Here is a 13,157-nt window from a genome sequence, read left to right as displayed (position 1 = left end):
CCATGTGGAGAAAGATCTTTATCAGCAGTAAAGTCCCAAACAAGGAAACCCTTCTCCAGGCTGGGAGAGCAGGGGGTATCTTCACTCTCTGTACCTGCTCCCAAGTCCTAAGGTATTCACACATTACTCATAGTTTTTTTGTGTCTTTTACTTCTGTGTTTTTACATAGAAGACAGTCAGTGCTGTCTGCTTGGCAGACAATTGGTTCCACAAAAGAGCTGTGAGAGTCTTGTGCAACCTTTTTTTTGGTTAAAAAAAAAAAAAGTTGCTGTTTTTTCCCCCCTTCTCCTTGGCCTTCAGGGTTGGCTGGAACCCAGACAACAGATACGCATCTACGAGTGAGTTGCTCTTGCAAATATTAATCACATGTAAAAAGAAATGTATCCTGCTGGGCTAGCTTTCTGGGGGAAGATTCACTTAAAAAAATACAACTCAAAAATTCTTCAATGGTTACATAAATTCCTTAGAAAAATTACCCTTCAGTGTCTTTGAGTCCAGTTCACATGCTCTTGTCAAGTCTCTAGTTATTTCTCTGGCTACAAAGGAAAATGAACTGGGAATTCATTGACATGAAAGAATATTTTCCCATGAGAATAAAAAAGACCATGTTCTAATTTAAAACTAATTGCTCTATTTTTATATGTGTCACTCATGAAATATAAGAATATGGATGGTAACTATCCCCTTGGTTTGATGCTGAATTTTCATTCAAACAGGTGCAACACAGAAAAAAATACATTAAAGAAATTTATTTTCATAAGAGCTTTGAAACTTTCTTTTCCATTTGAAAGTTTTTTTAAAAAAAAGAATTCCATACAATTATAGGTACTTTTTTCAATATTATTTTTTAAAATCAGTGTACGTTAACACACAGATTATCAGCCCCCACATACTGAATGGTTTCCGTTCATCACATACAACTGTAGGCATCATGTATGTTAATATTTAATTTTCAAAATAGCATAACATGAGCCGAGCAGTGGTGGCCCACACCTTTAATCCCAAGACTTGAAAGGCAGAGGCACTCAGATCTCTGTGAGTTCAAGGCCAGCCTGATCTACAGAGAGAGTTCCAGGACAGCCAGGGCTACATAGAGAAACCCTGTCTCAAAAAACCAACCAAACAAACAAAAACCCTGCAGAACATGGATGCCATGTTCATTCCTATGTTGAGAAAACTGAGACTCAGCTGTGACACGAGTTACCCAATGTCACACAATGCCAACTGCTGACCTAGCAATTCTGCTTGTCTGCCCTGTTTTCTGAAAGCTGAGGATACAGGGCCTCGTGGATGCCAAGGTAAGTACCATGGGTACCGTCTCCCAGCCTCGGATCAGATTCCTACTCTGAAAGCCTTACTCTTCCACCCAGCACTGCTTCCGTCCCCTCATCTGTCCTTCCACAGTGTGTCCTGAATGTCCCTTAGACTTCTGGTAAAAGCTCTCACTAGAATAATGTTTTCCAGATTTTGAATCAATTTATAGGCTATTTGTCAAAGGACCCTGGTTGGTGGCCATAGTGTGCTTTCTGATTGTGTAGGTTGCATTAATTTTATTTCAAACTTAGCCATTTTCAATGGGTTTGCAGTACTCGTATGTTTGTGATTCAGATATATGAAGACAAATATGCTTATAATCGCAATGTTTCTATTTTAATTTATATTTTTTTAAAGTTCAAGCCAATGATTAAGATAATTTTTGAAGCCAGGTCTATTAATTACCAATTAAGTATCAATTTCCTTCTTCCTTCCTCCTTCTTTCTTTCTTTCTTTCTTTCTTTCTTTCCTTTTTTTGCACACATTGTAATCTTAGATTATTTATTCTTCTAATAGTGAAAAACCTGCTGTGTTATCCCAGGAATTGGGGATGGAAGGCACAAAGTCATCTGCTGAAGACCAGATGAGAATGAGATGGGAAAGCCTCCATCAAGAGTTTAGTGCCAAGCAGAAACTGTTACAGAATGTTCTGGAACAGGAACAAGAGCAAGTGGTATCAAACGTTTTCTTTCTTTACTTCCCCTTGGGTTTGTGAAACAGGGTCTGGTGTGACCCAGGTTGCCCTGGAACTTGCTATGTAGCTGAGGGTTGCCTTGCACTCCTGATCCTTCTACCCCTGCCTCTCCAGACCTGGGATTATAAACACAACACCCCCACCCCTATGCTCTACATAAATTTATCTTATATGTATTAACTAATATAAGAGGTACACAGTTTATGCTCAGGGAGTAAAATTGGATAGTAATCTGCATTTTCATACTAATTCTGAAATAGACATGAAGGAAGTTATTCATCCTGTATTTTCCTTAACAAGGCATGTTTCACATTTCCCTCAGTGCTTGTCTTCCTATGTGAAAGTTCACCTGATTTCTGTGTAGTATTTTTCCTCAAAAATGATTAATATCTGATTTCTCCTTAGCATGGACCATTAAAGTTCATTTTAAATTTTCAACATTGAAAATTATGGTTGCAACCCAAGGAGGGGCTTTCTTCAAATCTGAAACTAAACTGCCAGGTCACTCCACTTTCCATCGGTACTTCCAGGATTGAATACTTTCAGAAGGTTCTAATGAGAAACATATTGGAGCCTTAGAGGATCTTGAAAAGGACAAAAAAAGGGGTGGGGTGGGGGAGGCCAGTGGTCAGGTAGGGCAGTTATTGGCCCATCTGTAAGGCTGGTTCCTGGGATGGATATTGTGTGATATTAGGCTTGCTTCCACCAAGCATTCAAAACCCAAGGGAACTGAGTAGGCAACAGAAAGTTCCAGAGAAGTAAAATTATTGGTTCAATCTTTACAGGAGCCAGGAATCAAGAGGGAGATCAGATGAACTTGAGGGTTTAAAGGGGTGGTGAATAAGCCTGAGACCCGGGTATGCCTGATGCCTACAACAGCTGTGGCTCAGGAGCACTGGGACACTGGCCCAAGCCTCTGTTCTGAGTTAGCAGTGTCTGTCTAGCTCACTCTAGGACAGTGAATTTTTTCCAGTGGGGTAAGTCCTAGGGTCTCTGCTGATGGTTCTGAAGTATCTGCTGTTCTCACCACTCTGTCCAGGACTGGGTAAGGGACAGAGCAGCTAGCTGCACACGTAACAAAGGATAATAGTTGAACAGGGATGGAAAGGTGCTGACAAGCACACACCGTAAAGAGGATGTCACATGACAGGGATATCTGAAAGGAGATGGCCTAATGGTGGCAGTGCATCCTGGGAGTCTTGCCATTCTTCCTTGAGAGCTGTGCATGCATATTCTACCTCCTGGAAACTCCTGGCAGGCCACACCTTCTGGGTCTTCACCCTCCTTCTCTGGCCAGTGAGTCTGCAAGAACTGTCATCTGGCTGAAAGCATCCCATTCTCAGATGTTTCCGTGCCACAGTCACATCCACCCTGATACTGATAGTCTGTGTCTTTCACACAGGCCTTTCCCTCTCTCTTTGCCTGAATTAGCCCCCTCCTTACAAGCCTAGTCAAATGTTTCTCACTTGCAGAGATGGGCTCTCTGAGGTAGACCTCCTGAGTCTGACGTCTGGCTTGCCTTCATGCCATAGTATTTTCTGTTCTTTGAGATGTAAGCGAAACGGACAACCCTGGATTAGAGATTTCATTCTTTCACTTATGTTTCATGGCAAACAAACCTATTGCATTTTCATGCTTATTTTATCCCTGCTTATTTTCCATCCTTTAGATAAAGTCCTAAGCGTACTGTTCCCTTTGTCCACTCAGGCCACAGCACCTACATGACTCCCCTAGCACCAAACACTGAGCTCATCATGGACACCTCCATTTCCTGTCAGTGTTGGTAACCAGCAGTTTCTACACTGAGCTTACTAGACCCGTCTTGTCCTTCCCCACTGTCTTTCTTCTGTTGACACCCGGGCTCTTGTCCAAGTTTGGGTTCATGTTTCTGACCCCATTGGCCCTCCGGCTTACAAGAGGAAATCCCCAGCTGTCCTTTTCTCCAGCTTGTTTTGCACTTTCTTTTGGGAAGCACTGGTTTGCTTCTGACATGAGGAGTGAACAAGTGGACAAGAAGTCAGAGTGCCTGCTTCTCAGAGTCAAGGGAGAGATGCATCTACAGACCCAGTTTATGGGTAGATCTTGGCATGTTTAGCAGGACTTAGATGGGAGGAGCTCTATGTTCGCTTGGGGAGAAGGTGGAGGCCTCAGCATCTGAGGATCTGAGAGAGGCGATGCTGGATCTGTATGTTCCACAGTCGTTCCTTTTTCACACCTGCTGACTGGCAACTTTAGACATTGGATATACTTATGACTCTCAAATGAAAGAGCTCACCCAATTTGGGCAACCTGAAATTAAGAGCTCAGAATCCATGGATTCAGTCTCTCAGATTGGATTCTTCTTCATCTCTATCTGTAGAGGATTCAGTGCCTCTAGGCAGACACATTTTTGTTGATGTAGGGTAAATATGGGTCTACCTTCTGAAAGCCTGTAACCCAACCCAGGAACTATGTCACACCTTCCTGAGACTGTAAGTAGCTATGGCAGGTTCCACTCTACAAACAGAAATCCCAAGGAAAGACAGGTTAAAATAATAGTGGAAAGTCACTATAGCAGACACAACATGCAAGGTTGCAACAATTAAAGAGAGGAAGATACGCTGGGTGGCAGATGTTCAAGTAACAGGATGGGGTAGCCTAGCATGCTCACAGGGTGATGGGTAGTTAGCCTTAAAAGCTGAGGATGAAGTGGCTTTGGGAAATCAAAGGACTGAGTTTGATTGGAGATGTCCCCAAAGCATTTGAATGTCTGTCCTGGCGTGGTCCTCATGGGAATCCAAAAGCAGTTGGAGGAGAAGAGGTGAACATTAAAAGGAAAGATCCCAGTCTTTGTCAGGTTGTTAAAGGTAGAGCTAAAGCTGGGAAGACATTTCAGGAGGAGCTGTGTAAACATTCAGGCATTCTCACCATTGTTTATTTTTTCTATCCCATCATTAAAAATCATGGTCATTGCTAGATCTGGCCACTGAACTCAGTAATGTGGTATGTTACAAAATTCATATTTCCCCAGATGAGGCTTCCAGTACCTACCTAATGTATACTTACAACTTCGAAAACTGTATCTGACTCATTGACTCTTAAGTAAGCCGCCCCTGTTTGCCTGCAGCTTTACAGCAGTCCAAATAGACTCCTGGCAGGGGTGCCACTGTACAGAGGGGAAGCTCAGACTCAAGATAAGTCTTCAGTGACATCCTTGCTGGATGGACTAAACCAGGCCTTTGAGGAGGTGTCATCACAGGTACGGCTTTGACATCATGTGCTTATCTTGGTCTTGTCCTTCTGGGATTGGTTCCTTTGGTGTCCGAAAAATTGTTCCATCTCTTCACATGACAGTTGATACCCAACATTAGTGATGAGTCCTGATGAGTGCTGAATTGTGAATCCCATTTTGCCTGGTATTTCTCTGTGATTACTGATAACACTGTAATTCAAATGGCTTTTTATTGAAAGATGGGTTGGGAGTAGAGGAGCGCAGGCAGAATCTCTGGTAGCCAAAGTTGTCCTCAAATTGGCTATGTAGCCAAGAATGACCTTAAACTGCTCATCTTCCCATCTTCACATCCTAAGGGCTGGGATTATAAGTGTGTACCATTACACCTGGATTAAAACTGATACTCTTATCAGTTTTGCTAGTCTCCATCTGTTGTCTCTTTTCCAGGGCGGAGAAGCAAATGGACAGAATATCCAGTTGGAGCAGAAGTTGTATGATGGAGTCTCAGCCACTTCAACCTGGTTGGATGATGTTGAAGAGCGTTTATTTGTGGCCACAGCACTTTTGCCAGAAGAAACAGAAGCTTGTCTGGTCACCCAGGAGGTAAGGTTGACGATTTCTGTCTGTGCATGGAATTTCAAAGCAATTACAATCTTGGTGATCGGTAATTAACTTTATATATGAAGAATATTAAGAACAAGACAGCTTTAATAAAGTGCCATGGTGTGTCTCCCAAGAAGTATAGTATAGAATTGTTTAAATATGAAAAAAGCTCTCGAAAGTGTGTACACTGTGCACTTTCGTCCTTTTTAATGTGTGTATGAGAGGAGGAGAAATGGGGAACTCTGGGTTATTGTACCACTCAAATCCTCCCTGTGTGAAACATGAACTTTAGGGAATGAGTTCCTAGACAGACTTTTTAAATTTAATTTTTAGCAATGCATCTTTTTATTATCTAATGATATAAAGCCCCAAGAAAAAAATCTCTGCAAGAAGAATTTCCCTGCAATCTATAGAAGTTCCGGAAGGAGATTCAGTTGCATCGGGTGTAGCTCTTCCTAAGTGGGAGGTTTCTAGGGGAAGATGACTTGATTGACAGAGGTCCAAGTGAGGAGGTAAAGCTTTGTTTTCATCAACCCCAGGCTCTTGCCAAAGACATTAAAGAAATGTCTGAAGAAATGGATAAGAACAAGAACTTGTTTTCCCAAGCATTCCCAGAGGATGGTGACAACCGGGATGTCATTGAAGACACCATGGGTTGTCTTTTGGGCAGATTATCCCTTCTGGATTCAGTAGTGAATCAGCGATGTCATCAGATGAAGGAACGACTCCAGCAAATCCTCAATTTCCAGGTAAATGAGAGAACACGAAGGGTTTGTGCCATTTTCAAGGAAGAACAACAATCATCAACAAAGAGTATCTTACACACGTTCATTATGTGTTGCTGCCTGTGTGTAATGGGGTATCTGAGGGTGTGCATGTGCATGTATGTGGTATGTGCATGACTGTTGAGGACTAGGGCAACTTTGGGTGTCGTGCCTCAGGAATTATCCAACTTACAATTGTTTTTAACTTTTGTTGCATTTCTTTATTTAATATGCGTGTATGGGGGCAGGAAACATGCATGCACCCTGGTATGAATGTTGAGGTCAGAGGACAACTCATGTGTGTCCCTTCTCTCCTTTTACGGTGTGAGTCTTGGAGGAAGGAACCAAGGTCACCACACTTGGGAGGACAGTGTCTTTGGCTACTGAGCCATCTTTCTGGCCCATCCAGAAAGCTCCCTTGCTTTGGAGCAAGGTCTCTCGCAGGGGCCTGGGACTCACTGTTCTGAGGGTAGGCTGGCTGCCCAGTGAATCCCAGGCATCTAATCTGTGACTCCCCAGGGCTGGGGATTACAAGTGCATTGCTGCATTGAGTTTTAGACATGGATTCTGAGGATCAAACTGAGGTCCTTGTGTTTGCCCTGTGAGCACTTAATGTCTGAGCTGTCTCTCAGCCCATCTTATAAACATGTTTTAATGGGTAATGAAGAGCTACAGCATTTCAGAAAACCAGGTGGGCTGAACTAAAGATCTAGAGAGCCAAGTTTCATGCTATTAGAATTGGAAGGTTGAGAAAACCACTCAGTCAAACTAAGAGTTGAATAAAAGTTTAAATTCAGCCAATAAAAGCCAAATTATCATTTATTGTAATTTCCAGTTGGTAATAGTAGAATTTAATTATTGTTCCCAAAGAACACGCGGGAGGTGCTGGAATATAGAAAACACCCGAACATTACTACTCAAGAGACTTGGAAATTCCTTCTACCTCTTTCAAGATTACACTGGAAACTTATTGCATTACTTTCCAACCCCAACTCTTCAGATTTATTAACTTTTACTGTCATATTAGAATCCCAGGGCCAAATATGTAATTATGTTCTTATGAAAGATTTTCTGTGTCCAGTCACTGGGAAAAAACGGGCAGGTCACTGATAAACTTTTAGTGTTGAAGGCTTTCATGCCCAATAAAAAACACCCTGTCTAGAATACTTAAGTTTTAACTGCTGCTGCTTTTCTGCAACATAGGAGATTTGATGTAATTTTTGATTTGTAAAAAAAAGTTACTATCAAGTGTCACATGTTGCTTTTACCAAGAAACATGGAACATTCTACATAGTCACATAAAGGAAAGATTACTACCACTTTCAAATAATCTAGAGCCTTAAAAGTATATAATGAGCAATGGCGAGATGACTCAGTAGGTTAAGGCACTTGCTGCCAAGCCCAAAGACCTGAGTTTGATCCCTTCAATCTACTTGGTGGAAGGACAGAACTGACTCCTACATCCTGTCCTGTGACCTTGACACATGTGCCATGGCACACATACATAAAATGAATAAATAGCACAACAAAATATATATTTACTAAAATTTTCATACGAATCATTTTTTAAATCTCTGTAATATATCTTCTAGTAAATGTTTTTCAAACAGAATGGAAATTAAAAATAAGTTCTCTGAAGCTAACATCATGTGTTCATTTGTTTCATTGGCTTTGTTTGCTCACCTTAGTTTTAAAGCCAATCCTACAAGCTGGGCTTTAACTCACTATGTAGGCCAGGCTCTCTGGTCTCAACAGGCATGTGCTTCTATGCTAAGCTTAAAACTCCAGCTTTGTCACTTGCTGCTGTATAATCTTAGTTGCTTACTAATCTTGAGCCTCAGTGTCCTTGACTATTAAGTCATACCCACAGCCACTGCCTCACAGTATTGGAAGGCTTCAATAGTTCAAATTTGAGATCAGTGGATCCTAATACAAAACAAGCACTCAAAGAATTTTACAATCATTGATTTTGCTACTGAGTAGTTTTAAAAAATATATAAAGGATCTAAAGTCAGTAAAAAGTTACATTACTTCTCCAGGGTTACTCAGCACTCAAGAGGTGGCAGGGGAGTTAAGGGTGAGAGAACTTTAGCACTGCATCGTGTTGGAGTGGTGGACAGGAGAGCCAGAGACTAGCAGATCAACTCAAAATACATTCTGAGAGCAGAGTACATTTGCTGGTGGCTTGCATGTGGGGAGTGAGAGAAAGCACGAATGCTATGGAGCTCAAGGACTCTGGCTTGCACATCTGGAGGTCTTGGCAGACAAAGGAGGTGGACAGATAGCAGTGTCACCGACCAATGGAGCATACCGTTTTGCTGGGACTGCTTTGGTTGAGATGTGGGTGCCATTAAGATTGCATTTGAAAAGTCACAGTAGGCATGTGGGTGTGTGACTCTATGGCACAGAGGAATGGCCTTGGCAGGATTTTCACATCGTGCCTGTTAGGTGGCATGACACAGAACAAGGAGAGAGAAATACATGTGGACTCAGAAAAGCAGGGTTGATCATCTGGGTGTGTTATGTTTTGCACCAATGTATACTGACAGTAAAGTCAGAAGGACCATTATGTTATGAAAAGTTAATTTTCATTACTCTAGAATTTATCTTCCATACAGAAGAAAAGCCAGATTATTACACCATCTTAGTCTGTAAGCCATGCAAGAGGCTGGCTTAGCCGTGCAATTTTGAACCCTTCCAAGGTATATTTACTCCTCACCAGTTGCTTCTACTAATTTAATGTTTGCTGCAGTTTTGAATTTGGTAATTATAACCACTACAGAAAAATAAGAACTAAGCATGACTTCTTAGAAATTTATTTTGTTGTAGGGGACAATGGAAATGACACGTGATCATGAAATTCTCTTTAAATCATGTTCTCTGTTTTTCTTCTGCCAAGAAGTGTCAACTTGTTGGTGGCCAGGTCACGCACGAAAACCAATAATTCAAATGTTTGTGTTCCAGTTTAGTTGAGAGAAATAACCCTAATGATAACATAATAAGGATCAAGTCATAGGCATGAAGCATGGCTTTTTCTTATACAGAGCATCTGCTGGGTTCTTAGTACTCAGCAGCTGTTGGCATGGCATGCCTTTGTTTTCCGTATCATCTGTAAGAATTGCCTTTTGCCAGAATGTTAAGCATGTTCTAGAATCCCTCCCCCCCAAGACGGTCTAGATGATCTGTTTGTTTTGAGTATAATGTGTGTAGACTCACCCCCAATTAGCTGTCACAATTCTGGTATTTACCCATAGACTAACCCCAAATACATTTCCTGGGTATGTAACTGAATATTTTTAAGTGACTTTTAAAAGTAAGAAACTAAAGAACTCTTTAATAATGGCGTGAGTCAGCATTCATGATTTTAAGGCCTCAAAATGTCCATGAATTTGTTTTTCAAATGACTCACACCCTCCCTTTACTCCTTGATTGAAAGAAATAAATTGCAATGTCTGTTAAATCTATTATATACTGATTCTTTAATTCCTGCTCTATCACAAGTATAATAGTGATAATTTGTTGAATCCTTTGGATTTTATTTCTTCTTGTGTTTTTTTTATCCTTAAGAAAATACCATTACCACCACCTAGCAATTCTTACTTAGTAATTTCTATACAAACCATATTTGCTTTCTTGGCTAATCTCTCTCAATAGTTACCATGGCTTCCAGAAATAAGAACTATGTTTACTGGTATGTTAAGTAGAACACAGGGAAAATACCCTGTTGAAAAGACTAAGAGGGTGTAAAGGAAATGCAGACAGTTCATTTCTGACCCATGTTAGGTTATTTCTACTCACCTAGATGAGCTGATACATTTAACTGATACAGCCTTAAGTGTATATAAATAACTGTGGGCATATAAATACCCTGTGGTCAGGACTCCTTGCTTTTGACTCTATTCAAATGAATGAGAAACATCTTTAATTTTGCTTACAAATAAGTCCTTGTAGTTCTAAGAGCCTGTGACCTCCCCTTGAATGCTGTTGAGTAACAGGAACATATTTGGAACCCATGAAAAACTCATCATTTTTCCAGCCCTTTAAAAATGATTTCCTGTTTAGCTGGCTGCCGAGCTTACAGCTCAGCTTGACTTTTGTTTAGCGACAACTGTTGCTTTTCTCTAGACCATTCAGCACTATATTCTCATCTCATCTGCCTTCCTTCCTTCCTTCCTTCCTTCCCATTTCTGGTGATCAAGCCCTAGGACTTTTTCATGCTAAAAAAAAAAATAAATAAAAAAAAAATAAAATGCACCACCCAGCACACCCCCAGCCCTCAATTTTCTTGTTCTATTACATTACTTTGCTTTTAAGCCTTGCATTATAATGCCTGCATGCATTTATTTTTAAAATACACTTATTTTTATTTTATATGTATGAATGTTTTGCCTGTGTGTATGCTTATACGTATAACACATGGGTGGCTAGTGCCCTAAAAGGCCAAAAGAGGGCACTGGATTCTCTGGAACTGGTATTAGAGACAGTTGTAAGAGGCCATGTAGCTAAAAGGACTCAAACTTGGGTCCTCTGCAAGAGCAGCAGGTGCTCTTAATTTCAGAGCCATCTCTCCAACCCCTGCATACATTCCTTTTTTTCTAATTTAAATAAATTTTATTCAAGAATAAATCAAGATTTTCTTTCCCTTTATTGAACATAGATTTTTTCCTCAGATAATATGTATGTATTACAGTTTCCCTTTCTTTACTACTCCCAGCTCCCCACCCCACCCCCACCCTGCACCCACCCAGGTCAAGCCCTTCCTGTCTGTCATTAGAAAACAAACTGGATTCTATGAGAACATAATGTAATAAAATAAAGCATAAGACAAAAGCTAACACATTAGAATTGAACAAGACAAACAAGTATAAGGAAAAACGTCCAAGAAAGAGACTCACTTGTTTGCACACTCAGAAATCCCATGAAAACATTAAACTGTAAGTCATAATATATATACAAAGGCCCTGTAGGGTGAAAATAGAAAAGAAAAATAATAAGATGCACTCTTTTTAAAAAGGAAAATCCCTGGCATAACATTATGAGCTAAAGAACTCACAGAGATGCCCTTGAGTTAATTTTCTGTGGCCATCTGCTGCTGGGCACATAGCCCGACCTTAAGAGTGGATTCCTCATTGAGACTCACTCTGAGGAAATTAGATTTTCATATTCTTGATTGGGGAATGTGCTCTCTCAGTCCATGACCCCCTGAAGAAGATGCTGTAAGCTAAGCTTCAGCCCGTGATGAACACTCAACTCCTTATCTGCATTTGTGATACTCACGAGAGAGAGAACCAGGCCCGGTGGCACAGGCCTTTGGTCTCAGTTTTCAGGTCTGAGGCGAAGGATTGCAAGATGAGGACAGTCCCGGCATCTTAGCGGGGACTTGGTCTCAAAAGAAAATTGAAACAAAAGGAGAGCTGAAGTGATACTTCAGTGGGAGAACACATCCCTAGCATGTCAGAGGCCCTGGGCTCAAGCCTCAGTGCCACAAACAAGAGAAACAACAACAAAAACAGAAAGAAAAAAGGAAAAGACCCCTTTAGCCTCTACTTCTGGGAATATAATCCTCAAGTTGAGACCTCTTGCTGAAGCTGCTCACTGATCCTTGTTGCTCTAGTTCCAGGGCATCTGCTACCCCCCTCTGACCTTTCTGGACATCTTCACTCATGCTCACACACACACACACACACATAAATTAAAAATAGATAAAGTTTAAAAGTTTTAAGATTAAAAATAGATTTTACAGCTGGGTGTTGGTGGCACATGCCTTTAATCCTAGCACTTGGGAGGCAGAGGCATGTATATCTCTGTGAGTCCGAGGGCAGCCTGGTCTACAGAGCAAGTTGCAGGACAACCTCCAAAGCAATACAGAGAAACCCTGTCTCAAAAAACAAAACAAAACAAAACAACAACAAAAATTTACAAGCCCAAAATAGAAAGTTTTTAGAAATAAAGTATCTGGAAGGATATGCACAGGTTATATACAGCACTATGTGGCTTTATATAAAGGACTTAAGCATCCCTGGAGTTCGATATCTGCAAAGGGTCCTGGAAGAAATTCCCGCAATGCTTGTGACACTGAATTCTGGGGATATGTGAACAAATGCCTACTTGCCCCAGGGGGAAATGAATGACAGACCAAAGTAACGATGACATCAAGGTCTAATGGTGAACCAGTGAGTTTTATTGGAGTACTTTTAGGAATATGGCTGAAGGGCTACGTAGAGCATCAGAATTGACAGACAGCTCTATTACCAAAGCCCAACCCAGCAGTCCTTATTACTTAAATATGCTTGAGGTGAGGAAGGGACCTAGTGTATCTGTTCAGTTTCAGGAACTTCCTGAAACCTTTAAGTTGTTTATTTCTGTCTCAGTGTGCTTCCTTATAGGGTGGGATTTTTCACCTTCTCTTGGAACATGTTGTTGTTTCACCACCCTTTTAACTTTCTTCCCCCCCAGTTAGAAGATTAGCATCTTGGAGGAAACGGCTACATAACATTCAGAGACAGAGAGACGTCTATGTATCATCTCTATGAATCTCTATGTACCTTTAACCATTTCTATTCCTTTGTTT

At 41.0% G+C, this 13,157-nt stretch overlaps 1 protein-coding gene across 4 annotated transcripts in view; it reads left to right on the top strand.

Annotated features, from left to right (window-relative positions):
• Syne1 (spectrin repeat containing nuclear envelope protein 1) overlaps positions 1 to 13,157 on the top strand; it is a 453,101-nt gene that overhangs the window by 329,763 nt on the left and 110,181 nt on the right. For all 4 annotated transcript variants that reach the window (XM_035440411.1, XM_035440413.1, XM_035440414.1 and 1 more), the window contains 4 exons: positions 1,831 to 1,987; positions 5,115 to 5,246; positions 5,667 to 5,822; positions 6,362 to 6,571. In XM_035440411.1, the coding sequence (XP_035296302.1) occupies positions 1,831 to 1,987; positions 5,115 to 5,246; positions 5,667 to 5,822; positions 6,362 to 6,571 (655 nt within the window). The remainder of the gene's footprint in view (positions 1 to 1,830; positions 1,988 to 5,114; positions 5,247 to 5,666; positions 5,823 to 6,361; positions 6,572 to 13,157) is intronic.

This window comes from Cricetulus griseus, chromosome 2, assembly GCF_003668045.3.
Source record: "Cricetulus griseus strain 17A/GY chromosome 2, alternate assembly CriGri-PICRH-1.0, whole genome shotgun sequence".
Taxonomy (NCBI): domain Eukaryota; kingdom Metazoa; phylum Chordata; class Mammalia; order Rodentia; family Cricetidae; genus Cricetulus; species Cricetulus griseus.
Note: the sequence above shows the minus strand (reverse complement) of the source record. Positions and strands in the feature narration are given on the sequence as shown.